The sequence below is a fragment of the Salvelinus namaycush genome, chromosome 1 (genome assembly GCF_016432855.1).
Source record: "Salvelinus namaycush isolate Seneca chromosome 1, SaNama_1.0, whole genome shotgun sequence".
Classification (NCBI taxonomy): Eukaryota; Metazoa; Chordata; class Actinopteri; order Salmoniformes; family Salmonidae; genus Salvelinus; species Salvelinus namaycush.
Genome location: NC_052307.1, coordinates 11460785 through 11488208, shown reverse-complemented (window position 1 = coordinate 11488208; position 27424 = coordinate 11460785). Strand labels below are relative to the sequence as shown.

Genomic DNA, 27424 nt, shown 5'->3' with positions numbered 1-27424 from the left:
CATTCAACACAGCCAAATAATTTACAGGTCGATGGCTTCACTTCAATGTATAAGGCCTTTAGGGCCTCGGAGGAGACACTCATTTGGCCCTCAGTCAAATAATACTTAGAAATCTCCTCTCTAGTTTCTCAACATACAATAGAAAGCAAAAGTGTTAAATGGATGTGCACAAACATTAACCCATTATCAACGCATCATATATTCTTTATATATCTATGGATGAGACGGTATGAAGACTGCAGCTGATGACAAAGAGCTAGTGATAAAAGGTCTCCAGCAATCTAAATTCTGATTGGATGGGCCTTCGCCATGTTTCAGTTTTTTTTTCTGTGATCTGAAATCTGATTGGTCAGTCACGTGTGTCATCGGACAGTCCCAAGCGTGGTATTGGATGAAAAACTCTGTATAAAATGCATACAGTAATCATGTGTAACAACAAGATAAACCCAAGCATGGAACCTCTTTCTTTGAAATGTAATTTCCGGAATAATGTAGAGAAGAGAGAGATGGATTGAGTACTGTGGATTCATTTGATTGTCAGTGCCTGCGTAGCACAGACTATTTGTAAATTAATTGTATTCTTTTGCATAACATAAGCGCTATATTTTCACAAAAGCTGTATCTTTTTCCCAATGTAAGAGTTGAACGCTCTCCTGTCTGTATAAAATGGAGAAAATCGTATAGTTGCGGATGAATGCATTATTTGGTCCAAAGTACATCTCCAGGACACTTTCCCAGTAGCCAACAGAAGGTATCCACTTTGGCTTTGTTATAAAATAGTGTCCCTTTATAAGAATATTCTTTAAAATAATATTTCTTTAAAAAGGCACATCATTCCAAGATTCCATCATCAAAATTGCAAGAAAAATTGTAAATATCCTTTGGGTTTCTTCTTTTTGTCCTTTCATTCTTTAAAGTTCTTAAAATGTTTTCATTACATTTTTAAAAAAAATATCCACATAACTAACAGTCCTGCGTTCCTATGGTTTAGGCTATGCTGGTTCTGAGTAAACGTAACCTAGCGTAACCATGGCGATCATTGTCTTCTGCTTGTCTTCTGCCTCTCCTCTCTCCTTCCTCGATGGTGAGGATGATGTCGGGCCGCCGCCTCGTCGGACCGCCGCTTGTATTTGTTGCTACTGAACAGACTGTAACTCTGCCTCCTCGCAAAGTCCCTCTGGAAGTTTGATGCTGGGGAAGAAACAATAGCACTTGGTCAGAAAATGTGGAGCGATCATCACTAGAATCAATTAATCGATCTACTGTACTCACGACTCATGCAGGCGATTTTGGGGATGTCCCATCGGCCGTCTTCACGGCAACGGATGGTTGGCACGTGCCTCTGGATGAAACCGTCCCTACACTGGTACCTCACTAGTGCGTTGATCTCATAGCGTGACCTCTTCCTGCCGAAGGTACGAGCGTTCTGTACCAGAGGGGGCTGGTTACAGTCCACTGGGAAGAACACACAGGGGTTGATGGGAGAATGAATGGCTGAATGGATGGATGGATGAATAAACAAATAAATGAATGGATGGATGAATGGGTGGGTGGATGAATGAATGAATGAATGAATGATAGATAAATGTACACTGTCAGTGGATTGAAATAGCTCTCAACATTTCAGTCATTTAGCAGACGCTCCTGTCCAGAGAGACTTACAGTTAGTGCATCCATCTTAGGATATCTAGGTGGGACAATTATTATGGGACAATTATGGCTAACATTAAAGTACTTTTGTGGCATTTTTTAAACTGTATTTCTGTGATACCTGTGCCTTTCTTGCAGGTGAAGGTGAGATGGTAGTTGCAGGGCACGTCATTCCACTGGCCGTCCTCGTGCCAGATCATCACCACACAGTCCTCTCCAGATGAGAAGAAACTGTCTGGCTGGTTGGGACGCCAGTTGTCATATTGCTATGGGAAAAGAAGAAGAAACAGACCATCACGATTGGATCCTCATTATCATTGTCCACATCATCATCATCATTATAAGAAGGATCGGACCAGGATCACAGTAAAGTCACTTTAGTAAATTTCCTCTAGCAAGTGCCTCACTTTGTCCGAGCTGAAATCAGCACAGATACACACTCTCTTTATTTTAGAATAACAGCTAACAACATGCTGGCAGCACTCGTTATCTCTGGGGTATAATTGGAACAATAGATATGGTCAGTGATAGTCCAGTCTCAAGTCTCCTCTGGGGTAAAGGCCATTACATTGGTTATCAACGAGCTTAAAATAGCTTTCCAGTGTGTAGTTAGGTTGGTGGGGCCATTTCTGAATGACTTATAAGTGGCAGCTGAATGTAATGCTTATATCCTCCACTGGAGGGCTCTATGTTCCTTCTGCCTGTTCAGATCAACACAGACGTATTGACACATCTGGAACTAGAATCATTACGACAATACTTTTTTAAATCCGATTTAACCTTCATTTTACCAGGTAGATGGAGTCTCCTACTTTCTCCTACTTTCAAACAGACTATCCTACTCCTCTGTCTCTCCAACCACGCTCTCTCCTCTCTCCCTACCCCTCCTCCCCTCTCTCCTCAACCTCTCCACACCCCTCCTCCCCTCTCTCCTCATCCTCTCCACCTTCTCTCCTCACCCCCTCCACCTCTCCACCCCCTCTCCTCTATCCCCACCCCCTCCACCCCTTTCTCCTCACCCCCTCCACACGTCTATACTCCACCCTCACCTCTCCACACTGCTGCCTCAGTTCCCAAAGGACACTGTAACCCACTGCTCAGCTACACTATGACATCACCCTCCAGACTTTTCACTGGGACCCTGTGAGAGACTTCGCTCCAAAGCCAAACAAAGGAACAGAAAAGAGGCCAAATCACTAAATAAACTGAGCCTGTGAGTCCTGCTCAGATAAACATTATACTGGTACAGTTGTGCTGTGCAGGATGGAAACAGTCATGGGAAATAGAATGTTTCTAACACATGTACACTGTCATATTGCACATTTGTAAGACGGAGGACATATTGATCCAATGTGGAGTATTGGATATTATAAACCGGGTAGTTTGGGTCCTGGATGCTGATTGGCTGAAATAGCATTTCAGCTGTGTGTACACCGAGTGTACAAAACATTAAGAACAGCTGGTCTTTCCATGACATAGACTGACCAGGTGAATCCAGGTGAAAGCTATGATCCCCTATTGCTGTCCCTTATTAAGTCATCTTCAATCAGTGTAGATTAAGACAACAGAGACAATTGAGACATGGATTGTGTATGTGTGCCAGTCAGAGGGTGAATGTGAAAGACAAAAGGTTTAAGGTTTCACACACACACATACAGATGTAAGATCTTAATTTGCTCACCCTGTTTCTGGATAACTTATCTGCAATAAAAAATTTGTCTGGATGTCCTTTGGTTGGTGGACCATTCTTGATACAGACGGGAAACTATTGAGTGTGAAAAACCCAGCAGCGTTGCAGTTCTTGACACAAACCGGTGCGCCTGGCACCTACTACCGTACTATGTTCAAAGGCACTTAAACCTTTTGTCTTTCACATTCACCCTCTGACCGGCACACATACACAATCCATGTCTCAATTGTCTCTATTGTCTTAATCTACACTGATTGAAGTGGATTTAATAAGTGACAGCAATAAGGGATCATAGCTTTCACCTGGACTCACCTGGTCAGTCTATGTCATGGAAAGACCAGCTGTTCTTAATGTTTTGTACACTCGGTGTACACACAGCTGAAATGCTATTTCAGCCAATCAGCATCCAGGACCCAAACTACCTGGTTTATAATATGATACAGATGTAAGATCTTAATTTGATCACCCTGTAAAACTAGAGTATTTGAGCTACAAAAAAAGCTTCTGAATTGTCTATTTTCCCCTTGAAATGTATCAACCCGTACAAAAATGTACATTAAATATAATCCACATAATAATTCACATTTCCTGTTGCTGCAGGATTATTTTCCTGCTGTAGCAAATTTGCTGCAGCTGTATACACACAGCTGCAGAGCTGCGTGGAATGCACCGCTGCATTGATCAGAGCTACCATCTTTCAGCTAGGCTTTAGGTTCAAACAGTCTGTTCAAAGCCTTGACCCCCCCCCCCCCCCCCCCCCCTCATCTTGTTCCTCCCCCGAGGCCCCATGCAAGAACCCACAAGGAACCTTGTTATTACGGTTAGCAAACACAACCTCAGCTTCCTGCTCAGCTAACTGACGTAGCAAATGCCCACAACAGCCCCCACGCATCCTCCCCAAAATAATCAAACAGCATCTCCCTCCCACAAAACCAAAATGACCCAACACATGCAAATTATAATTTCTACATGTCCTGAATGAATTGAGAATCAATGTTGTGTGTGTTAAATGTGTTTGTTGTTTTACTCAAGAGAGAATGTAATACTGTTAAGGTAGACACACTCTGTTCCCAGATAAAGCCGCAATACAGTAAGGCTGACCACCCACCCAGGCCCACTACCCTACCCCACCCCCCACCTATCTCTCTCTGCTGCCGGGGACAGGTGCTGCCCATCTGTGTGTCTGGCTGCCTGCTGTGCTTCCTGAGGAGAGGGGGAGGCCTGTACCTGTCTGCGCCTGTCAGCTCCTCTCTCTGCTGCGTCATTGACACCTTTATTCCCATCTCTCTCAACTGAGAGGTGGTTCAATCTGCCCGCAAAAGGACACAGCTTATCTCCTGCCCCCCAGGCCGTCTCGGTACTCCGCCCTTCCCCCCACCCCTCTCTCTCTCTGGTGATGGTGGGGTCTTATCTTTGAAGTGAAGAGCCAATCTGTACAACCTGGCCGAAAGTAGTAATTAACCACTTTCCTGTCTAGTGAGGGGAATCTGCAGTGCGTTTACATGACCACAAACAAACATGCTTCCACTTGTGCAGACACATACACTACATATACTGAGGCTCATTATGTCTATTTTTCTCCCTCTCTTACAATCAACAGACACACACAATTCAAGCCAGTGTGGTTATTGTTATAGTTTGTGAATGACAGAGATTGTTGTTAGTGAAAGGCACCACGTCACACATGTAGAGTAGCATTTCCATAGCAATAGCTATGAATAGAACGGGCTTGGAACCTCTAACCCTGGCAATTTGACTGGGAAACTCATGGGTACACTTGCAATGGCTGTCTGGTATTGTGATGCAATAATTCCCATGGTAATGTAGATCGGTCATTCAAATGATGTTAACTGATGTGACTCATGCAAAGTAATGTATTTTTTGTAATGTCAGTTGATTCAACAACTCACAGCACCGATTTTTTTTCTTTCGTGGTATCCAATTGGTAGTAGTTATAGTCTTGTCTCATCGCTGCAACTCCCATACGGACTCGGGAGAGGCGAAGGTCGAGAGCCATGCGTCCTCCGAAACACAACCCAACCAAGCCGCACTGCTTCTTGACACAATGCCCATCCAACCCGGAAGCCAGCCGCACCAATGTGTCGGAGGAAACACCGTACACCTGGCAACCTGGTCAGCGTGCACTGCGCCCGGCCCGCCACAAGAGTCGCTAGTGCGCGGTGAGACAAGGATATCCCTGCCGGCCAAACCCTCCCTAACCTGGACGACGCTGGGCCAATTGTGCGCCGCCCCATGGGCCTCACGGTCGCGGCCGGCTGCGACAGAGCCTGGACTCGAACCCAGAATCTCTGGTGGCACAGCGATGCAGTGCCTTAGACCACTGCGCCACCCGGGACAGCACCAATTATTGGGTACACTTCCTGCTTTTACTTCCTGCTTTGCCTCTATGGGTACACTCGCAGTCCCCCCCATTATGCCATCATTGTCTTGAATGGGAACGCCTGTTCTATTCATTATATTTCTATGAGCATGACGCCAAGCCAGTGAGCTTGTCCAACAGGGTGTAGAGGAGATAGTAGGGTATGTCATGAGAAAGTGACCACAGAGAGTTTCCTCATTTACCACCGCAGGAAATGACACATCTCCTAGATGACTGTGTTTGTCAGCAGTATCCCTATAAATATTTACCGGGATTCAACACGGTTTGTCGAAGCTAAAAAGTGTGAGAACCCCTTCTTACCATGGGCGTGCTGTCAGTCCAGCGGAAGTCATTCTCGTACATCTTATCGTTCAAGCCGATCCACTGGTAGTCCTGTCCAAGGCCTGCCGTGAAGGGCACAACAGAACACAGGAGGGCAATGAGTTGATTCCAATGCCTTATTAGGCACTTTTCAGTCCCTCCATAAAGAGAGAGCGAGAGAAGCATTTTTCTACACATGCATCACTCTTCCTGTTCCAACTGCCTGCGTTTTCTCTCTCTCAGCCAAGACGTTTGTCGTCTACTCCACTGTTGCTGCCAACCACTCAAAAACCTACTGTAGTAATCCACTATGCCTCTCTGCTCCACAGCCCATATTCATTAATGAGATTAGTGTATACTGACTTTAAGACGAGGAGCATGGGGATAAATCTGTTGGGAATTCCCTGGTGTTTCTGCAAATTCCAGATGTAGGATAATCCTACAATTAGCTACAGGGGTTTTAAATCAGCATTAAGAAGAACACTTGTGAAATACTGTAGTCATTTTCAGACGGTTAAGACTGTGTCATTGAGCATTATTTTATGGTTGTGTCATGTTCGTCATAATGATCGGACCGAGGCGCAACGTGCGTAGAGTTCCACATCTTTTAATTAATAGAAACTCCCCAAACAAAAACAATAACGCACAAACGAACCGTGACGCTACTGGTGTGCACACAGGCAACTAGCTGTAGACAAGATCCCACAAAACACAAAGGGGAAATGGCTACCTAAATATGATCCCCAATCAGAGACAACGATAAACAGCTGTCTCTGATTGGGAAGCATACCAGGCCAACATAAACCATTATTCACCTAGATGACCCACCCTAGTCACTATCACGCCCCAACATACATAGAATAAACAGCTCTCTGTGGTCAGGGCGTGACAGGTTGGCTTTGTGTCTTGTGTTGTCTTGTGTACAACTAATAGTATTGTTTTCATGGCGTGTGCGTGCATGCGTGTGATATCACACTTACGGTTGACAAACTGCTGCTCATCATGGGAGAGGATGCTGGCCAGGTGTGCCCCCTGTACCCGGCACTCTCTCTCCGCTGTGTCCCAGTTCCTCCTCTGGGGGATGTACTTGTAGCAGTGGCCCTGGAACTTGTGCCAGCCATAGTCACACGTCTCAGTGTCTGAGGAGAGAGGGAGAATGGATGTGTATCACAGACATTTGTGCTTCAACGGTACAATAAAAAAGATAACAACAGCTGAGAATCCACGGACAATCACACAGACTTTTACAATGGACAGAATGCCTGTAAATAAACACAGCATTTTCAAAAACGTATTGATTGAGGGGGGGAAAAAGGTTGTTAACAATGCATGAGCCTACAACTTGGCAAAAAAGGTAATGTGATTAATGAATAAAAGGGTTACACACATTCTAATACCTTTCACTATATTTTCACTGAAAAAGGAAAAAGAGTCTCTCCCCTAAGAATGTCTAATCCACCCAACACCTGTAGGAACATGGTCCTATCTGCATGTTGATCTGGGTTTCATCCCTATCCTCCAGTGCACACCAATTAGGTTCAGGAGATAACTAGGAGACAGAGAGCAGGGTACTGTGTGTCTTTATAAGGTCACCCTGAGCCCCTTGGCTCTGCTGTTATCTCAGACTGCTCTCTAATCAGAGCCCCCCCCCCTCTCAATTCAATTCAAGGGGCTTTAAAAGTTAAATAAACAATACAAAGTGGACAGTACATATTACACTCACACAAGTTCCAAAATAATAGAGACATTTCAAATGTCATATTATGTCTATATACAGTGTTGTAACAATGTGCAAATAGTTAAAGTACAAAAGGGAAAATAAATAAATAAACATAAATATTGTATTTTCAATGGTGTTTGTTCTTCACTGGTTGCTCTTTTCTTGTGGCAACAGGTCACACATCTTGATGCTGTGATTGCACACTGTGGTGTTTCACCCAATAGATATGGGAGTTTATCAAAATTGGATTTGTTTTCGAATTCTTTGTGGGTCTGTGTAATCTGAGGGAAATATGTGTTACTAATATGGTCATCTCTCTCTCTCTCTCCCTCTCTCTCTCACCCCCCCTCTCTCTCTCTCTCTCTCCCCCCCCTCTCTCTCTCTCTCCCTCCCTCTCTCTCTCTCCCTCACTCCCTCTCTCTCTCCCCTCTAGTCCCCAGCACCCTATAAACCAGTGAGGAGGTGAGAGAAAGACTGGCGTGTGTGTGTGTGTACTATTGTGACATCTATTTACTTATATTTACTACTTACCTTCTCACTCTCTTATTCCCTTAATACAGCTGTATATGGGCTAAACAAAGAGTGTTATCATAGCCTTTTCTCTGTTTGTCTTCTGGCAAGAGACCCTGAGAAAACAGCTGGGTCTAAGCATACGGGATCCAGCCCTGTCTCAGTGATGAGTAATGGAAGCAACATTCAGAGTATGGTCAGGACAGACTGGCCAGCATGTATAATGCCCTGGGTCAACACACCAGGGACAAAATGGGGTGCAGTCAAGCTATAGACTCAATAGAGAATAAGAGGCTATGAGTTGGTCTGAATGACATAATCAGGCATTTCACTGTACTTGTGCTTGTGACATTAAAACTTCAAACTTTAAACATGAAGCTTGAGTGTGTCAACCCAGGTTCTGTTGAACAAATGCAGTGATGTCTACTGATTCCTTTCACATACCCTGCTTAGGGCCAGTGAACGATTGGATCATTGTTGAGCTGAACAAGAGAGGACGTGACGTCTAAAACACCTGTACTGGAAAATTACTTTACACCTGGACTCGTGGGTATTAACCGAAAGTCTGTGATTTCTTTAATAGACCATTGTGTTTTCAGACATGGAAAACTGTGACAATCTGTGGTCTGTCTGATATGTGAAGAGACTGTAGCCCCTGGCTTTCTGACCACACATTTCTACGCTGCCTCCAGTATCTGAATGAATCAGAGTCTAAGAGTCTCACTCTATTTCCCAAGGGCTCAGGTAACTGATCATATCACACACAGCTATCTGGAGATCTATGACTTTCCTCCAACAAAGCCAACTTCCTTTTCTCTGTGATCTAAATTCAATGATCAGTGATGTATTTTTGTGTGAAATAGAGGCCAGCGTTGGAGCGCCTCACACCGTTGCGAAGAACACTGACATTGTTTATTTTACTATGTAATATTCTCCTTTGCATGGCAAGCCTTTATAAGTACTGAATGATGGAGAAAAAGGGTTAGCTGGAACAACCTTGAACAAATAACTACTCGAATGCTTTCATTCAGCTGATGTTTAATGAGGAGAGAATCCTACTGACAGAGTTTACTGACAGATCCCATGGATATTCTAACTAACCTACCTTCTTCACAATAGAATCCAGCGTAGCTTGAGAGGCAAACACAGGTGAAGGAATTCAGGCCGTCGACGCATGTAGCTCCGTTGTGACAGGGGTTGGACTGACATTCATCAATGTCTGGAAAGAAAGGTGAAAAAGCATGGGTAAATTATACTGCACAAGAAATAAAACAAACCGAAAGAACAACTGCGTAACCATTCAGATGTGGAGGAGGTGGACATGCAAAACAAATGCATGTCTGAGTGGGGCAAAAAAGTATTTAGTCAGCCACCAATTGTGCAAGTTCTCCCACTTAAAAAGATGAGAGAGGCCTGTAATTTTCATCATAGGTACACTTCAACTATGACAGACAAAATGAGAAAAAAAATCTAGAAAATCACATTGTAGGATTTTTAATGAATTTATTTGCAAATTATGGTGGAAAACAAGTATTTGGTCAATAACAAAAGTTTCTCAATACTTTGTTATATACCCTTTGTTGGCAATGACAGAGGTCAAACGTTTTCTGTAAGTCTTCACAAGGTTTTCACACACTGTTGCTGGTATTTTGGCCCATTCCTCCATGCAGATCTCCTCTAGAGCAGTGATGTTTTGGGGCTGTTGCTGGGTAACACGGACTTTCAACTCCCTCCAAAGATTTTCTATGGGGTTGAGATCTGGAGACTGGCTAGGCCACTCCAGGACCTTGAAATGCTTCTTACGAACCCACTCCTTCGTTGCCCGGGCAGTGTGTTTGGGATCATTGTCATGCTGAAAGACCCAGCCACGTTTCATCTTCAATGCCCTTGCTGATGGTAGGCTTTGTTACTTTGGTCCCAGCTCTCTGCAGGTCATTCACTAGGTCCCCCCGTGTGGTTCTGGGATTTTTGCTCACCGTTCTTGTGATCATTTTGACCCCACGGGGTGAGATCTTGCGTGGAGCCCCAGATCGAGGGAGATTATCAGTGGTCTTGTATGTCTTCCATTTCCTAATAATTGCTCCCACAGTTGATTTCTTCAAACCAAGCTGCTTACCTATTGCAGATTCAGTCTTCCCAGCCTGGTGCAGGTCTACAATTTTGTTTCTGGTGTCCTTTGACAGCTCTTTGGTCTTGGCCATAGTGGAGTTTGGAGTATGACTGTTTGAGGTTGTGGACAGGTGTCTTTTATACTGATAACAAGTTCAAACAGGTGCCATTAATACAGGTAACGAGTGGAGGACAGAGGAGCCTCTTAAAGAAGAAGTTACAGGTCTGTGAGAGCCAGAAATCTTGCTTGTTTGTAGGTGACCAAATACTTATTTTCCACCATAATTTGCAAATAAATGAATTAAAAATCCTACAATGTGATTTTCTGGAATTTTTTTTCTCATTTTGTCTGTCATAGTTGAAGTGTACCTATGATGAAAATTACAGGCCTCTCTCATCTTTTTAAGTGGGAGAACTTGCACAATTGGTGGCTGACTAAATACTTTTTTGCCCCACTGTATCCTTAAGTATTAAAAGTTAATGTAATTGCAAAAATGTGCTTAAGTATCAAAAGTAAAAGTAAAGTATAAATAATTTCAAATTGCTTTGAAAGCAAACCAGCAAACCAGACCCCACGGTTTTCTTGTTTTTAAATTATTTACGGATAGCCAGGGGCACACTCCAACACTCCACATATTTTACAAACGAAGCATTTGTGTTTTGTGAGTCCACCAGATCAGGCAGTAAGGCAGTAAAGATGGCCAGGGATGTTCTCTTGACAGTACTTGAATTTGACCTTTTTCCTGTCCCGCTAAGCATTCAAAATGTACATACTTTTGGCTGACAGGGAAAATTTATGGAGTAAAAAGTATAACAAAAAATTTGAAAATATAAATAGTAAAGAAAAGTACAGATACTCCAAAAAACTACATAAGTAGTACTTTAAAGTATTTTTATTTAAGTACTTTACACCACTGCATGCAGATAATACCCGTTGTCTAATTTTGGCACATGGCTTCTGCACCAGTAAGCCACCAAAATGAAAGGCCTACACATAAATGTGGCCTTCAGGATATAATTGGTCCTTTCGTTGAGATTAATTTCATTAGCATATTGAGACTGAACGCTTACTCTAAAACGCCTAGTCCTCCACTGACTGAAAACCATTTTTGGCATACCTGTTTCACAACGATCTCCACTGTAGCCAGGGGCACAGCTGCAAGAGGGGAGACTTCCGCGTCTGTAGCAAGAGCCCCCATTCAGACAAATGTTCTCAGTGCAGGAGTGGATGCCTGTGTTTTAAATAAGAAGTAGAAAAAGGAAAACAAACATTCAATTCATTTCACATTCTAGAGAAGACAAACGTTAAATGACAAACGTTTAAAATTATGATATGATGATATTTCCATAGCACACAATAACATTGTATCACTGACCACCACATACCTGCAATTTCAATTGTCTCGCCAACGATTGTGTGCCCCAAATCCAGTCTGGTAGTTTCCGCTCCCTTGATGGGTGGTTCACCCTCGACTAACGTAGGTCCTGATACATTATCATAGTCCACGGTTTCCTCCTCCTCGGACACAGATGAAGGAATGCTGTGGATTGTAGCGACTGATTCTGGCTGGTTCTGTGTTCCTGCTGGCGATTTAGTTGTGTACTCTGGCTTCTCCCTAGTTGGCATCTCCGTGGTAGGAGTAACAACTTCCTCAATTTCACCCTGTGCTTCCTGTTTCTCAGAGGAGCTTACGACACTAAGGGACTCCGCCCCGGGGTCGGCTGGAGACTGGCGAAATGGTGGACTGGTGACACCTGGCAAAACCATGGTCTGAATCTGTGCCGACGATTGGGTGGTTTCCTCCATAGTGTCAATCTTTGGCTTCTCAGAAACTGTATTTTCTTCTGGACTGCTCTCAGAACCGGCTGACTCAATTTCAGCACTAGGAGTCGTGAGAGAGGGTGAACCAGTGATGGCGGCTGTCAGTTCTGTCTGTGTCACAAAGAGGGATGGGGTGGTCTCCTCAGTTGTGTCACTCTCTGGCTTCAAGGTTGAAGCTATTGTCAACTTTTCCTCCAAACTGCTTTCTAAGCTGTAGGAGGCTAATACTGATTGAGTCACAGATGGGCTGGACAGTTCCTCTGATCTGCTCTCTGAACTGCTCTCTGAATTTGATGACACACTCTCAATATTCTGTGTTGGGACAGTCTGTGTTGGGACATTCTGTGTTGGGGCAGTTCTGAGCGCTGTTACTTCCACCTCAGGCTTTGTGGTGGTTATAACGACGGAAGGTATAGATTTAACCTGTACTGGCTCTGAGGTACTTTCATAGTCCACCATTTCATCAATGTATGTCATTGCAGATGGTGTACTGTTCACTTTAGTTTCTAATACCTTCTCAGTTAGAGGAGAAACACGGATAGGAACGCCTGTCTCTTCAACCACAGCCTCTTGTTCGGAGCTGCCCTCTGCACTAGGAGAAGTCTCCTCTGTTGTAGGTACCTGGCTTGAAGCTTCAACTTGTTCCTCTGCCTCTGGTGTGGGCAAAACAGCATCAGTCTTCACTGGAGAAGCAGTAGAGACTAAATTTGATTCTGAGCTCTGTGCAGGTGCAGTTATAGTTTCTAAAGACTGGCTTAAATCTTCCTTAGGCAGCATGGGACTGGTTGTAGGCAATGCCGTTTCCTCAGAAGAGAGATCAGTATGAGGACGATGAGTAAATGTTATCTCCGACCTGGCCTGTTCGAACGACTCCTCTGGTGTTGTCATGTCTGGTTTTGGGGCAAATGTTGTGACAAACTGGACCACCACTTCAGACTCTGATGCTGCCTCAGTGGAATAGACAGAGGCAATTGCCTGCACTGTGCTAGCCAAAAGAGGATATTCTGTTGAAGAAGCGTCTGTAGTGAAACCCTCACTTGTCTGGTTACCTGAGCTCTGGTCATCTGTGGAAGCTAAGACGGAGATGGTAGCTGACGGTTTTCCAGAAACTGATGGTCTCTCAGTTTGGTCAGTGACTTCACTCTCCTCTGTTACAGTTTCCCTTGATGTTGTTGTAGGTTCCTCTGTGCTAAACAGAGAGGAAACTGTAGTAGTTGGTAAGTCTTTGGTAAAAATGTCAAGGGTTTGGTCACCTGAGCTCTCCTTATCTTTATCAGGTAGAACTGAGATCACTGTGCTTTTCACTGAACTGGGAATATCTGATGGCTGTCCTGTGTTTGTTAGGTCTGTCTGTTTGGTTTCTTCACTATCAGCAGTTGTTTCAGGAGAGGTAAGGTCAGCCACGGATTCATAGACAGCTGATGTTGATGTCTGCAATGGCTTGGCTGTGCTACTGTGTAAATGAGCTTCTGTTACAGGAGACTCCTGGGTGGTCATCGGACTTGGCTCATCTCCAGAACTCTCTTCATCTGTAGAACCTGTTTCTGTGTCATCAACACCAGGAGTTACTAACTCCTCTGAGTCTGTTGGTGTTTCTGTCGGATCAATGGCTGCAGTCTCTTCTGGTGACATCACATGTGGCATTACTGTGGTTGTCACTTGTTCTGCTTTGACAGTGCTGTGTACAGAAGAAGCTGTTGTAGTGACTGACATATCAGAGGTATGGGTAAATGCATGTTGGGTAAATGCAATCTCAGACCTAGCCTGTTGGAAAGATTCTTCAGGTTTTGTCACGTCCACCCCGGGGACAAAAGTTGTGACAAACTGGTCCACCACATCGGGCATTACAGATGGCGCAACAGTGGAATGGACAGACAAACTTGCCTGGGAGGAAGCTTTCTCTGTTTTCTCAGTCCTAAACAGAGACAAACCTGTGGTAGTTGTAGTCTTTTCAATTTCTGCTGTTGCTTTTTCAGGTGACATTGTTGTGGCTTTTACCTGCCCCATTTTGACAGTGCTGTCAACTGGAGAAACTGTGGTAGCTTTAGACGCTTTAGTAAACTTATCAGGGGTATGGTCACCAGAGCTCTCTTCGTCTGTGGAGGTTATATCCGAAATGGAAGAAAGTGAAGGTTTCTCATTGCTGAACAGAGAATAAACCGTAGTTGTGGATGTCATTTGTAAACGTACAGTAACAGACTCTTTGGTAAACGTTTTAGGGGTTGGGTCACCAGAGCTTTCTTCATCTGTGGAGGTTAAATCCAAAATGGAAGCAACTGATGGTTTATCTTTGCTATACAGGGAGGAAGTGGCTTCAGAGGGTTTGGGATTCGAAGTCTTCATGTCATCCCCAGAGATGCCCTCCTCTAAAGATGAAGGTACTAGAATGGTAATCTCTGTCGCTTCACCCTCCTTATTAGCTGTTGAGGTGGGGATTGTGGTTTGGGAGGTCTCCACTACAGAGGTGAAGGTCTCAGATCCAGAGCCTTCAGAGTCGTCTTCTCCTGAAGACTCATCAACAGGCAATGGGCTGGTTGATTTCACAGTCTCTTTGTCTTGTTCAGTGGACACTGGCGTCTGTTGTGTAGGCGTGTCAGACACCTTGGTGGCTTGGGTGGAACTAGATGACACTGTTGTGGCCTCCACTTCAGAATGATCATCAGATGTGTCTTCTACTCTAGCTTTAACAGTAGTAGGAGAAGGGGTGATGGATAATTCAATTGCATCTGTCGGGAATTCCTCACTGCTAACTGTGGTCTGTGAGCTTGTATCTATGGGGAGAGTTGATGCTTGGGATGATACAGGGGCAGAAGGAGTAGGCTCTGTATCAGACTCCTCACCAGTGACACCATCTCCGGAGAACTCATCAATAAACACATTTGGTGTGGTGAAGGCCGTCTGAGAGCTGAACTCGGTGGATAGAGCTCTGGCTTGGGTGGTTTGAGCTACAGAGGACACAAACACTGAAGTAGACGCCTCACTAAAAACATCCTCTACCGATGACGAGGTGGTCATTCTCACAGTCTCTGAATGTTTAACTTTTGCAGACCTTCTTGTTGTCTTAGCACTTGCCTCTGCAGATATATCTACAGAGGTGACTGATGGGATTTGTGTTGTGGCCAGACTCAGTGAGTCAATTGTGGAAGACAAATAGTCATCTGTCCCAGACCCTTCAGGTTCTTTTGTCATTGCAATTGAGGACTGTGGTGTCATGGTAATGGCTGTGACTCCCCATGCTTCCTCTGTAAAGATGTTGGGGTAGAGAGGTGAGGAGAGTTCAACCATTGCCACAGTATCAGCGTCAATGATGGTTTCATCTTTGGTGATAATCTCAGGGGTTGTGGTCATGCTGTCAGTAACAGTGGAGAACAGTGTGTCCTCATCTCCGGCCTCCTCTGTAAATATGATAACTGTGCTTGTCGATGGTTTCGTACCGTGCAGCACCATAGTGGGGGTCTGGTCAGTTTTGGTTTGGCTGCTTGTTGAGGTGACTATCATGACCTGCTGGTCGGTAACACCCTGGTATATAATAGAGGGGAGAGCAGTGAATGTGGATGACTGTGATCTAAAAGGCACTGTTGTATGGTCTCTGACAGTGGTGTGGTCTCTTGCTACTGTGTGGTCTCCAACAGTTGAATGATCACTCACTGTTGTATGGGCTTTCGTCGGAGTATGGTCTCTTTCGGTTATAAGGAATCGGTGTGTTGTACGGTCACTCATAGTTGTGCTATCAGTCATAGTTGTGCGATCATTCACAGTAGCAGGGGGCTGTGTAGCATCTGGACTGATGGTGGTTTCTGTATCTGGGCTGACATGACCCTCGTCATCTGGGCCTGGTGTGCTTGACACAATGGATTCTGTTTGGCCTGTTTCCTTGGTAAACATATCTGGGGTCTGGTCACCTGAACTTTCATCGTCTGTGTGTGTTACATTTGACATTAAAGCAACTGATGGTTTCTCTGTGCTGCTTGTATCTTTTTCTGTCACCTCACTTTCCTGGGTCTGAGCTGTACTAAAAATAACCTTAGGTACCTCTGCAGTTGTGCCGATTGATAGAGTTGCATCAACCTCAACAGCTGTTTCTAGGCTGGTGACACTGCTGACAGACAATGTGGTAAATTCCTCCATTGTTGTTGCTGGACTAGACAGGAGAGGATCAGTCGTGCTTGCAGGTTGCTTAATGGACACGTCTAAATTGTCTTCACCTGAACTCTCGTCCTCTGTACCATCATTCTCAACTGTAGAGTCAATTGTCAAGTCACCACTACCCTGCTCTGTGAAAGATGCTGTGGAAGCCTCTGTTGGTTTACCTGTGCTTGACATGGAAGGAGATTGGGTTGATGTGGATTCCTGTGACTGTGTGAACTCTTTTGAAGCATCAACATTTGGAGTCCAAGATGTGCTTTCAGTCTCTCTGATTTCTGTCTCATCTGTGGCAACCGTGAACTGGTCCTGTGGTTTACTGGTGGTCTCAACTACTTCTTGAACACCTGAACCTTCTGGCTGAGTTGTCTCTTGGTCATCCTCTGTCTTTGAGATTCCAGATCCCTCCAAGTCCCTGGGTGAAGAGGTGCTGTGGGTATACTGTGTTGATGCCACGGTTTGTTCCATCACCTGTCCAGTCGATGTATGAACAGTAGTATAACTTCTGAAAAACTCAATCGTTGAGACTGGCGCCTTGGTAAACATATCAGTGGTCTGGTCACCAGAACCATCCTCCTCTGTAAGGGTCAAGATTGAACGTGAGGTGTCTTTTGGACTTGATGTAGTGAAAGCACTAACTGACTCTGATGTGGATGCAGTTGTTGCAACAGAGTCCTTGGTGAACATCTCAGCTGTTGAACCACTTGACCTTCTATCCCCTTCTGAAGTGGGGATGATGCTTGTCTCTGTTTCATCAATAAAAGGAACAACTGATGGCATTTCAGAACTTGATGGTACCTCTGGCTGTTCTGGTCTGACTGTACTATACACTGGAGAAAGAGGGGTGGCAGCTGACTGAGTAGTAAACATATCAGAAGTCAGATACCCTGAGCTCTCCTCCTCCAGGATGGTAGTCTCAACATGAGCAATTTTCTCTGTACTATGTAGAGAAGAAAATGTATTAGCAGCAGCAGTCATTATCGACTCCAATGTTGCAATTTCCTTTGATACTGAAGTCGTTATATGACTTGGTTTCTCAGTGCTAAACAGAGAAGATGCTGAAATTGTAGCAGTCTTTTCACTGTCTTTTGTTGCAGTGTCCTGTTGCGCTGTGGTAGGTTTCTCAGTGCTATACAGAGAAGAAACTTTAGTCGTGGATGTCATTTGTTCTGCTTCGACTGTGCTGTATTCAGAAGAAACCATTGCAGTAACAGACCCTTTGGTAAACATATCTGGGGTCTGGTCACCTGAACTTTCATCGTCTGTGTGTGTTACATTTGACATTAAAGCAACTGATGGTTTCTCTGTGCTGCTTGTATCTTTTTCTGTCACCTCACTTTCCTGGGTCTGAGCTGTGCTAAAAATAACCTTAGGTACCTCTGCAGTTGTGCCGATTGATAGAGTTGCATCAACCTCATTAGCTGTTTCAAGGGTGGTGTCACCACTGACAGACAATGTGGTAAATTCCTCCTTTGTTGTTGCTGGACTAGACAGGAGAGGAGCAGTTGTGCTTGCAGGTTGCTTAGTGGACACATCTGAGATGTCTTCACCTGAACTCTCGTGCTCTATCCGTTCATCCTCAGCTATAGAGTCTATTGTCAAGTCACCACTACCCTGCTCTGTGAAAGAGGCTGTGGAAGCCCCTGTTGGTTTACCTGTGCTTGACATGGAAGGAGATTGGGTTGATGTGGATTCCTGGGACTGTGTAAACTCTTTTGAAGAAACATCACCTGGAGTCTCAGATGTGCTCTCAGTCTCTCTGATTTCATTCTTATCAGTTGCTACAGCGAACTGGTACTGTGGTTTAGTGGTGGTATCCACTGGTGCCTCCTCAACTGACCCTTCAGGTTTACTTGTCTCCTGGTCATCCTCTGTTGCTGAGGTTCCCGAGACCGTCATGTCTACGTAAGTGAATGCAGTGACAAATGGTGATGATGTGCTTGCTAGTCCAGTTGCTTGGTCCAAAGAAGGCTCCAAAGTTTCAACTGCTGCAGTGGGAGAGTCTATGGGCGTTTCATCTATTTCTTCTGTGGGTGTGATGACTGTTCCTACAGTTGTGCTTTGGAATTGGTCACCGCTGATGATTGGGGATGAAGATGTGATCATCAAAGCGTCTGACCATAGTGATGTCTGTGTAGTAGATTCATTGGTAAACATTTCAGGTATCAGGTTGCCAGACCTCTCTTCGTCTGTGAATGTGACCACTGAGGTTATCACACTTGAGACAGGGCCAGCTGAAGGTCCATCTGTGCCTGTTGGTTCTTCTGTCTGCTCAACCCCCTTGGTTTCATTAGTTAGTTCAGTGCTTACTGATTTTGTAATCAATAAGTCTGTTAACGATGATGTAGTATGCAGTGGGGCTGTTGTAATAGCAGATGTGTCATCACCTGAACTCTCACCCTCTGTGGCATCACTTTCTGAAATAGAGGGTTCTGTGAAGTCTCCACTTCCTTGCTCGGACAATGAAGCAGTAGCTGATTCTATTGTCTCAGATGTGTTAGTGGATAGAGGGTATTGGGTTGATGTAGATTCTTGGCTGAGCTGTGCGGACTCTGTTGAGGATGCAACACTTAGAGCCTCAGATTTACTCTCGGTCTCTTTGATTTCTGTCTCATCTGTGGCTACAGCGAACTGGTCCTGTGGTTTACTGGTGGTCTCAACTACTTCTTGAACACCTAAACCCTCTGGCTGAGTTGTCTCTTGGTCATGCTCTGTCTTTGAGATTCCAGATCCCTCCAAGTCCCTGGGTGAAGAGGTGCTGTGGGTATACTGTGTTGATGCTCCGGTTTGTTCCATCACCTGTCCAGTAGATGTATGAACAGTGGTATATCTACTGACAAACTCAATCGTTGACACTGGTGCCTTGGTAAACATATCAGGTGTCTGGTCACCAGAACCATCTTCCTCTGTAATGGTCAATATTGAACTTGAGGTCACTGTTGGTCTTGATGTAGTGAAAGCACTAACTGACTCTGATGTGGATGCAGTTGTTGCAACAGAGTCCTTGGTGAACATCTCAGCTGTTGCTTCACTTGAGCTTGTATCCTCTTCTGAAGTGAGGATGGTGCTTGTCTCTGTTTCATCAATAATGGGAACAACTGATGGCATTTCTGAGCTTGATGGTAACTCTGGCTGTTCTGATCTGACTGTACTATACACTGGAGAAATAAGGGTGGCAGCTGACTGAGTAGTAAACATATCAGAAGTCAGATCTCCTGAGCTCTCCTCCTCTAGGATGGTAGTCTCAACATGAGCAGTTTTCTCTGTACTATGTAGAGAAGAAACTGTAGCAGCAGCAGTCATCTTCGACTTCACTGTTGCAGTTTCCTGTGATACTGAAGTCGTTATATGTCCTGGCTTCTCAGTGCTAAACAGAGAAGTTGCTATAGTTGTAGAAGTATTTTTACTCTCTGCTGTTGCAGTTTCCTGTGACGCAGTGGTAGGCTTCTCAGTGCTATACAGAGAATAAGCTGAAGTGATTGTAATCTTTGATATTTCAGCTGCTGCAGTTTCATGTGATGCTGTAGTCACTATTTGTATTGGCTTCTTAGTACTGAACAGAGAAGAAACTGTTATAGTTCCTGTGTCTTTGGTAAACATATCAGGTGTCTCATCACCTGAGCTCTCTTTTTCTGTGGTAAGGACTGAACTTTTGTCAGGGGCAGTGCTGAGGATTGTAAGTTCTCCCTCAAGTTGTTTGGTAGTTTGAGCAGGTGAAGGTTTATCTTCAACGACTGAAGCCTCTGCGGTACCGTCATTGTACACCTCTTCAATGTCTGGAGAAATGGATGATGTGACAGCAATGTAAGCTAAACTTGTTGCTCCTGTGCTGTACAAAGAAGATATAGGTGTCACAGAGGAAGTCTTCGTAAACATCTCAGTTGTTTGGTCACCTGAGCTTTCTTCATCTGTAGAGGTGAGGAATGAACTTGACTCTATGTCACCGGTAATAGTGGTATCTGTTGATTTTTCTGTTACTTGTCCTGCTTTCTCTGTGCCATATAGAGACGAAGCAGAAGTAAGAGCTGTCTTTGAAGTCTCAGCTGTTGCAAATTCATGTGACGCTGTCATTCCGACATGTCCTGGTTTCTCTGGACTGAAAAGAGCAGAGACCGTGGTGGTTGAAGCGTCTTTGGTAAACATATCAAGATTTGAACTTATCTCTGTACCATCAATAAGGGGAATACCTGATGTCCTTCCTGTTTCTCTAATTGGTCCAGATTCTGTTATATCAGTGAGTGCTTCCTGTGAGGTTCCGATTACTGTAGCTGATGTCTCCATTGGTTCCCGTGTCTGATCTATCAGGGTAACAATGGGAGCCGTAGATGATTCTTGGGTAATCATTTCAGCTGTGTCCCCTGATCCCTCATCTCTGAGGGTATAAATCAAACCTGTTGTTTTCTCGACAATGGCAGTAACTGAAGGCTGGACAATTGCAATTGTTGTCTGTGAGGTGACATCCAGAGAAGTTGCTATAGTAGATACCTTGGTAAACATATCAGGGGTCTGGTCACCTGAACTTTCATTGTCTCTGTGTGTTACATTTGACATTAAAGCAACTGATGGTTTCTCTGTGCTGCTTGTATCTTTTTCTGTCACCTCACTTTCCTGGGTCTGAGCTGTACTAAAAATAACCTTAGGTACCTCTGCAGTTGTGCCGATTGATAGAGTTGCATCAACCTCAACAGCTGTTTCAAGGGTGGTGTCACCGCTGACAGACAATGTGGTAAATTCCTCCATTGTTGTTGCTGGACTAGACAGGTGAGGAGCAGTCGTGCTTGCAGGTTTCTTAGTGGACACATCTGAGATGTCTTCACCTGAACTCTCGTGCTCTCTCCGTTCATCCTCAGTTATAGAGTCTATTGTCAAGTCACCACTACCCTGCTCTGTGAAAGAGGCTGTGGAAGCCTCTGTTGGTTTACCTGTGCTTGACATGGAAGGAGATTGGGTTGATGTAGATTCTTGGCTGAGCTGTGCGGACTCTGTTGAGGATGCAACACCTAGAGCCTCCGATTTACTCTCGGTCTCTTTGATTTCTGTCTCATCTGTGGCTACAGCAAACTGGTCCTGTGGTTTACTGGTGGTCTCAACTACTTCTTGAACACCTAAACCCTCTGGCTGAGTTGTCTCTTGGTCATCCTCTGTCTTTGAGATTCCAGATCCCTCCAAGTCCCTGGGTGAAGAGGTGCTGTGGGTATACTGTGTTGATGCTCCGGTTTGTTCCATCACCTGTCCAGTAGATGTATGAACAGTGGTATATCTACTGACAAACTCAATCGTTGAGACTGGTGCCTTGGTAAACATATCAGGTGTCTGGTCACCAGAACCATCTTCCTCTGTAATGGTCAAGATTGAACTTGAGGTCACTGTTGGTCTTGATGTGGTGACAGCACTAACTGACTCTGATGTGGATGCAGTTGTTGCAACAGAGTCCTTGGTGAACATCTCAGCTGTTGCTTCACTTGAGCTTGTATCCTCGTCTGAAGTGAGGATGGTGCTTGTCTCTGTTTTATCAATAATGGGAACAACTGATGTAATATCTGAGCTTGATGGTGCCTCTGGCTGTTCTGGTCTGACTGTACTATACACTGGAGAAGGAGGGGTGGCAGCTGACTGAGTAGTAAACATATCAGAAGTCAGATACCCTGAGCTCTCCTCCTCTAGGATGGTAGTCTCAACATGAGCAATTTTCTCAGTGCTATATAGAGAAGAAACTGTAGCAGTAGCAGCAGCCATTTCCGACTCCGCTGTTTCAATTTCCTTTGATACTGAAGTCGTTATATGACTTGGTTTCTCAGTGCTAAACAGAGAAGTTTCTGTAGTTGTAGCAGTCTTTTCACTCTCTTTTGTTGCAGTGTGCTGTTGCGCTGTGGTCGGTTTCTCAGTGCTATACAGAGAAGTTTCTGTAGTTGTAGCACTTCTTGCAGTCTCAGCTGTTGCAGTTTCATGTGATGCTGTGGTCATTATTTGTTTTGGCTTCTCAGTGCTAAACAGAGAAGAAACTTTAGTCGTGGATGTCATTTGTTCTGCTTCGACTGTGCTGTATACAGAAGAAACCATTGCAGTAACAGACCCTTTGGTAAACATATCTGGGGTCTGGTCACCTGAACTTTCATCGTCTGTGTGTGTTACATTTGACATTAAAGCAACTGACGGTTTCTCTATGCTGCTTGTATCTTTTTCTGTCACCTCACTTTCCTGGGTCTGAGCTGTGCTAAAAATAACCTTAGGTACCTCTGCAGTTGTGCCGATTGATAGAGTTGCATCAACCTCAACAGCTGTTTCAAGGGTGGTGTCACCGCTGACAGACAATGTGGTAAATTCCTCCATTGTTGTTGCTGGACTAGACAGGAGAGGATCAGTCGTGCTTGCAGGTTTCTTAGTGGACACATCTGAGATGTCTTCACCTGAACTCTCGTGCTCTCTCCGTTCATCCTCAGCTATAGAGTCTATTGTCAAGTCACCACTACCCTGCTCTGTGAAAGAGGCTGTGGAAGCCCCTGTTGGTTTACCTGTGCTTGACATGGAAGGAGATTGGGTTGATGTGGATTCCTGGGACTGTGTAAACTCTTTTGAAGAATCAATACCTGGAGTCTCAGATGTGCTCTCAGTCTCTCTGATTTCATTCTTATCAGTTGCTACAGTGAACTGGTACTGTGGTTTAGTGGGTGTCTCCACTGGTGCCTCCTCAACTGACCCTTCAGGTTTACTTGTCTCCTGGTCATCCTCTGTTGCTGAGGTTCCCGAGACCGCCATGTTTACGTAAGTGAATGCAGTGACAAATGTTGATGATGTACTTGCTAGTCCAGTTGCTTGGTGCAAAGAAGGCTCCAAAGTTTCAACTGCTGCAGTGGGAGAGTCTATGGGCGTTTCATCTATTTCTTCTGTGGGTGTGATGACTGTTCCTACAGTTGTGCTTTGGAATTGGTCACCGCTGATGATTGGGGAGGAAGATGTGATCATCAAAGCGTCTGACCATAGTGATGTTGGTGTAGTAGATTCCTTGGTAAACATTTCAGGTGTCAGGTTACCAGACCTCTCTTCGTCTGTGAATGTGACCACTGAGGCTGTCACACTTGAGACAGGGCCAGCTGAAGGTCCATCTGTGCCTGTTGGTTCTTCTGTCTGCTCAACCCCCTTGGTTCCATTAGTTACTTCAGTGCTTACTGATTTTGTAACCAATGAGTCTGTTAAAGATGATGTAGTATTCATTGGGGCTGTTGTAATAGCAGATGTGTCATCACCTGAACTATCACCCTCTGTGGCATCACTTTCTGAAATAGAGGGTTCTGTGAAGTCTCCACTTCCTTGCTCGGACAATGAAGCAGTAGCTGGTTCTATTGTCTCAGATGTGCTAGTGGATAGAGGGTATTGGGTTGATGTAGATTCTTGGCTGAGCTGTGCGGACTCTGTTGAGGATGCAACACTTAGAGCCTCAGATTTACTCTCGGTCTCTTTGATTTCTGTCTCATCTGTGGCTACAGCGAACTGGTCCTGTGGTTTACTGGTGGTCTCAACTACTTCTTGAACACCTGAACCTTCTGGCTGAGTTGTCTCTTGGTCATCCTCTGTCTTTGAGATTCCAGATCCCTCCAAGTCCCTGGGTGAAGAGGTTCTGTGGGTATACTGTGTTGATGCTCCAGTTTGTTCCATCACCTGTCCAGTAGATGTATGAACAGTGGTATATCTACTGACAAACTCAATCGTTGACACTGGTGCCTTGGTAAACATATCAGGTGTCTGGTCACCAGAACCATCTTCCTCTGTAATGGTCAAGATTGAACTTGAGGTCACTGTTGGTCTTGATGTGGTGACAGCACTAACTGACTCTGATGTGGATGCAGTTGTTGCAACAGAGTCCTTGGTGAACATCTCAGCTGTTGCTCCACTTGAGCTTGTATCCTCTTCTGAAGTGAGGATGGTGCTTGTCTCTGTTTCATCAATAATGGGCACAACTGATGGAATTTCTGAGCTTGATGGTGCCTCTGGCTGTTCTGGTCTGACTGTACTATACACTGGAGAAGGAGGGGTGGCAGCTGACTGAGTAGTAAACATATCAGAAGTCAGATACCCTGAGCTCTCCTCCTCTAGGATGGTAGTCTCAACATGAGCAATTTTCTCAGTGCTATATAGAGAAGAAACTGTAGCAGTAGCAGCAGCCATTTCCGACTCCGCTGTTTCAATTTCCTTTGATACTGAAGTCGTTATATGACTTGGTTTCTCAGTGCTAAACAGAGAAGTTTCTGTAGTTGTAGCAGTCTTTTCACTCTCTTTTGTTGCAGTGTGCTGTTGCGCTGTGGTCGGTTTCTCAGTGCTAAACAGAGAAGTGTCTATAGTTGTAGCACTTCTTGCAGTCTCAGCTGTTGCAGTTTCAAGTGATGCTGTGGTCACTATTTGTTTTGGCTTCTCGGTGCTAAACAGAGAAGAAACTTTAGTCGTGGATGTCATTTGTTCTGCTTCGACTGTGCTGTATTCAGAAAAAAACATTGCAGTAACAGACCCTTTGGTAAACATATCTGGGGTCTGGTCACCTGAACTTTCATTGTCTGTGTGTGTTACATTTGACATTAAAGCAACTGATGGTTTCTCTGTGCTGCTTGTATCTTTTTCTGTCACCTCACTTTCCTGGGTCTGAGCTGTGCTAAAAATAACCTTAGGTACCTCTGCAGTTGTGCCGATTGATAGAGTTGCATCAACCTCAACAGCTGTTTCAAGGGTGGTGTCACCGCTGACAGACAATGTAGTAAATTCCTCCTTTGTTGTTGCTGGACTAGACAGGAGAGGATCAGTCGTGCTTGCAGGTTTCTTAGTGGACACATCTGAGATGTCTTCACCTGAACTCTCGTGCTCTCTCCGTTCATCCTCAGCTATAGAGTCTATTGTCAAGTCACCACTACCCTGCTCTGTGAAAGAGGCTGTGGAAGCCTCTGTTGGTTTACCTGTGCTTGACATGGAAGGAGATTGGGTTGATGTGGATTCCTGGGACTGTGTAAACTCTTTTGAAGAAACATCACCTGGAGTCTCAGATGTGCTCTCAGTCTCTCTGATTTCATTCTTATCAGTTGCTACAGTGAACTGGTACTTTGGTTTAGTGGTGGTCTCCACTGGTGCCTCCTCAACTGACCCTTCAGGTTTACTTGTCTCCTGGTCATCCTCTGTTGCTGAGGTTCCCGAGACCGCCATGTCTACGTAAGTGAATGCAGTGACAAATGGTGATGACGTGCTTGCTAGTCCAGTTGCTTGGTCCAAAGAAGGCTCCAAAGTTTCAACTGCTGCAGTGGGAGAGTCTTTCGGCGTTTCATCTATTTCTTCTGTGGGTGTGATGACTGTTCCTACAGTTGTGCTTTGGAATTGGTCACCGCTGATGATTGGGGAGGAAGATGTGATCATCAAAGCGTCTGACCATAGTGATGTTGGTGTAGTAGATTCCTTGGTAAACATTTCAGGTGTCAGGTTGCCAGAGCTCTCTTCGTCTGTGAATGTGACCACTGAGGCTGTCACACTTGAGACAGGGCCAGCTGAAGGTCCATCTGTGCCTGTTGGTTCTTCTGTCTGCTCAACCCCCTTGGTTCCATTAGTTACTTCAGTGCTTACTGATTTTGTAACCAATGCGTCTGTTGAAGATGACGTCGTATGCAGTGGGGCTGTTGTAATAGCAGATGTGTTATCACCTGAACTCTCACCCTCTGTGGCATCACTTTCTGAAATAGAGGGTTCTGTGAAGTCTCCACTTCCTTGCTCGGACAATGAAGCAGTAGCTGGTTCTATTGTCTCAGATGTGCTAGTGGATAGAGGGTATTGGGTTGATGTAGATTCTTGGCTGAGCTGTGCGGACTCTGTTGAGGATGCAACACTTAGAGCCTCAGATTTACTCTCGGTCTCTTTGATTTCTGTCTCATCTGTGGCTACAGCGAACTGGTCCTGTGGTTTACTGGTGGTCTCAACTACTTCTTGAACACCTAAACCCTCTGGCTGAGTTGTCTCTTGGTCATCCTCTGTCTTTGAGATTCCAGATCCCTCCAAGTCTCTGGGTGAAGAGGTGCTGTGGGTATACTGTGTTGATGCTCCGGTTTGTTCCATCACCTGTCCAGTAGATGTATGAACAGTGGTATATCTACTGACAAACTCAATCGTTGACACTGGTGCCTTGGTAAACATATCAGGTGTCTGGTCACCAGAACCATCTTCCTCTGTAATGGTCAAGATTGAACTTGAGGTCACTGTTGGTCTTGATGTAGTGAAAGCACTAACTGACTCTGATGTGGATGCAGTTGTTGCAACAGAGTCCTTGGTGAACATCTCAGCTGTTGCTCCACTTGAGCTTGTATCCTCTTCTGAAGTGAGGATGGTGCTTGTCTCTGTTTTATCAATAATGGGAACAACTGAAGGAATTTCTGAGCTTGATGGTGCCTCTGGCTGTTCTGGTCTGACTGTACTATACACTGGAGAAGGAGGGGTGGCAGCTGACTGAGTAGTAAACATATCAGAAGTCAGATACCCTGAGCTCTCCTCCTCTAGGATGGTAGTCTCAACATGAGCAATTTTCTCAGTGCTATATAGAGAAGAAACTGTAGCAGTAGCAGCAGCCATTTCCGACTCCGCTGTTTCAATTTCCTTTGATACTGAAGTCGTTATATGACTTGGTTTCTCAGTGCTAAACAGAGAAGTTTCTGTAGTTGTAGCAGTCTTTTCACTATCTTTTGTTGCAGTGTGCTGTTGCGCTGTGGTCGGTTTCTCAGTGCTAAACAGAGAAGTGTCTGTAGTTGTAGCACTTCTTGCAGTCTCAGCTGTTGCAGTTTCATGTGATGCTGTGGTCACTATTTGTTTTGGCTTCTCGGTGCTAAACAGAGAAGAAACTTTAGTCGTGGATGTCATTTGTTCTGCTTCGACTGTGCTGTATTCAGAAGAAACCATTGCAGTAACAGACCCTTTGGTAAACATATCTGGGGTCTGGTCACCTGAACTTTCATTGTCTGTGTGTGTTACATTTGACATTAAAGCAACTGATGGGTTCTCTGTGCTGCTTGTATCTTTTTCTGTCACCTCACTTTCCTGGGTCTGAGCTGTGCTAAAAATAAC

General features: G+C 44.8%; 1 protein-coding gene across 1 annotated transcript in view; it reads right to left on the bottom strand.

The window, feature by feature from the left end:
* Positions 1-1036: 1036 nt before the first annotated feature.
* The window catches only part of LOC120050420 (versican core protein-like), a 50271-nt gene continuing 23883 nt past the window's right edge, over positions 1037-27424 (bottom strand). Inside the window, exons 5-11 of the mRNA XM_038997013.1 lie at positions 11499-11612; positions 9377-9490; positions 7022-7180; positions 6042-6124; positions 1772-1916; positions 1273-1455; positions 1037-1191 (exon numbers count right to left, since the gene is read on the bottom strand). Of these exons, the coding sequence (XP_038852941.1) occupies positions 1037-1191; positions 1273-1455; positions 1772-1916; positions 6042-6124; positions 7022-7180; positions 9377-9490; positions 11499-11612 (953 nt within the window). The remainder of the gene's footprint in view (positions 1192-1272; positions 1456-1771; positions 1917-6041; positions 6125-7021; positions 7181-9376; positions 9491-11498; positions 11613-27424) is intronic.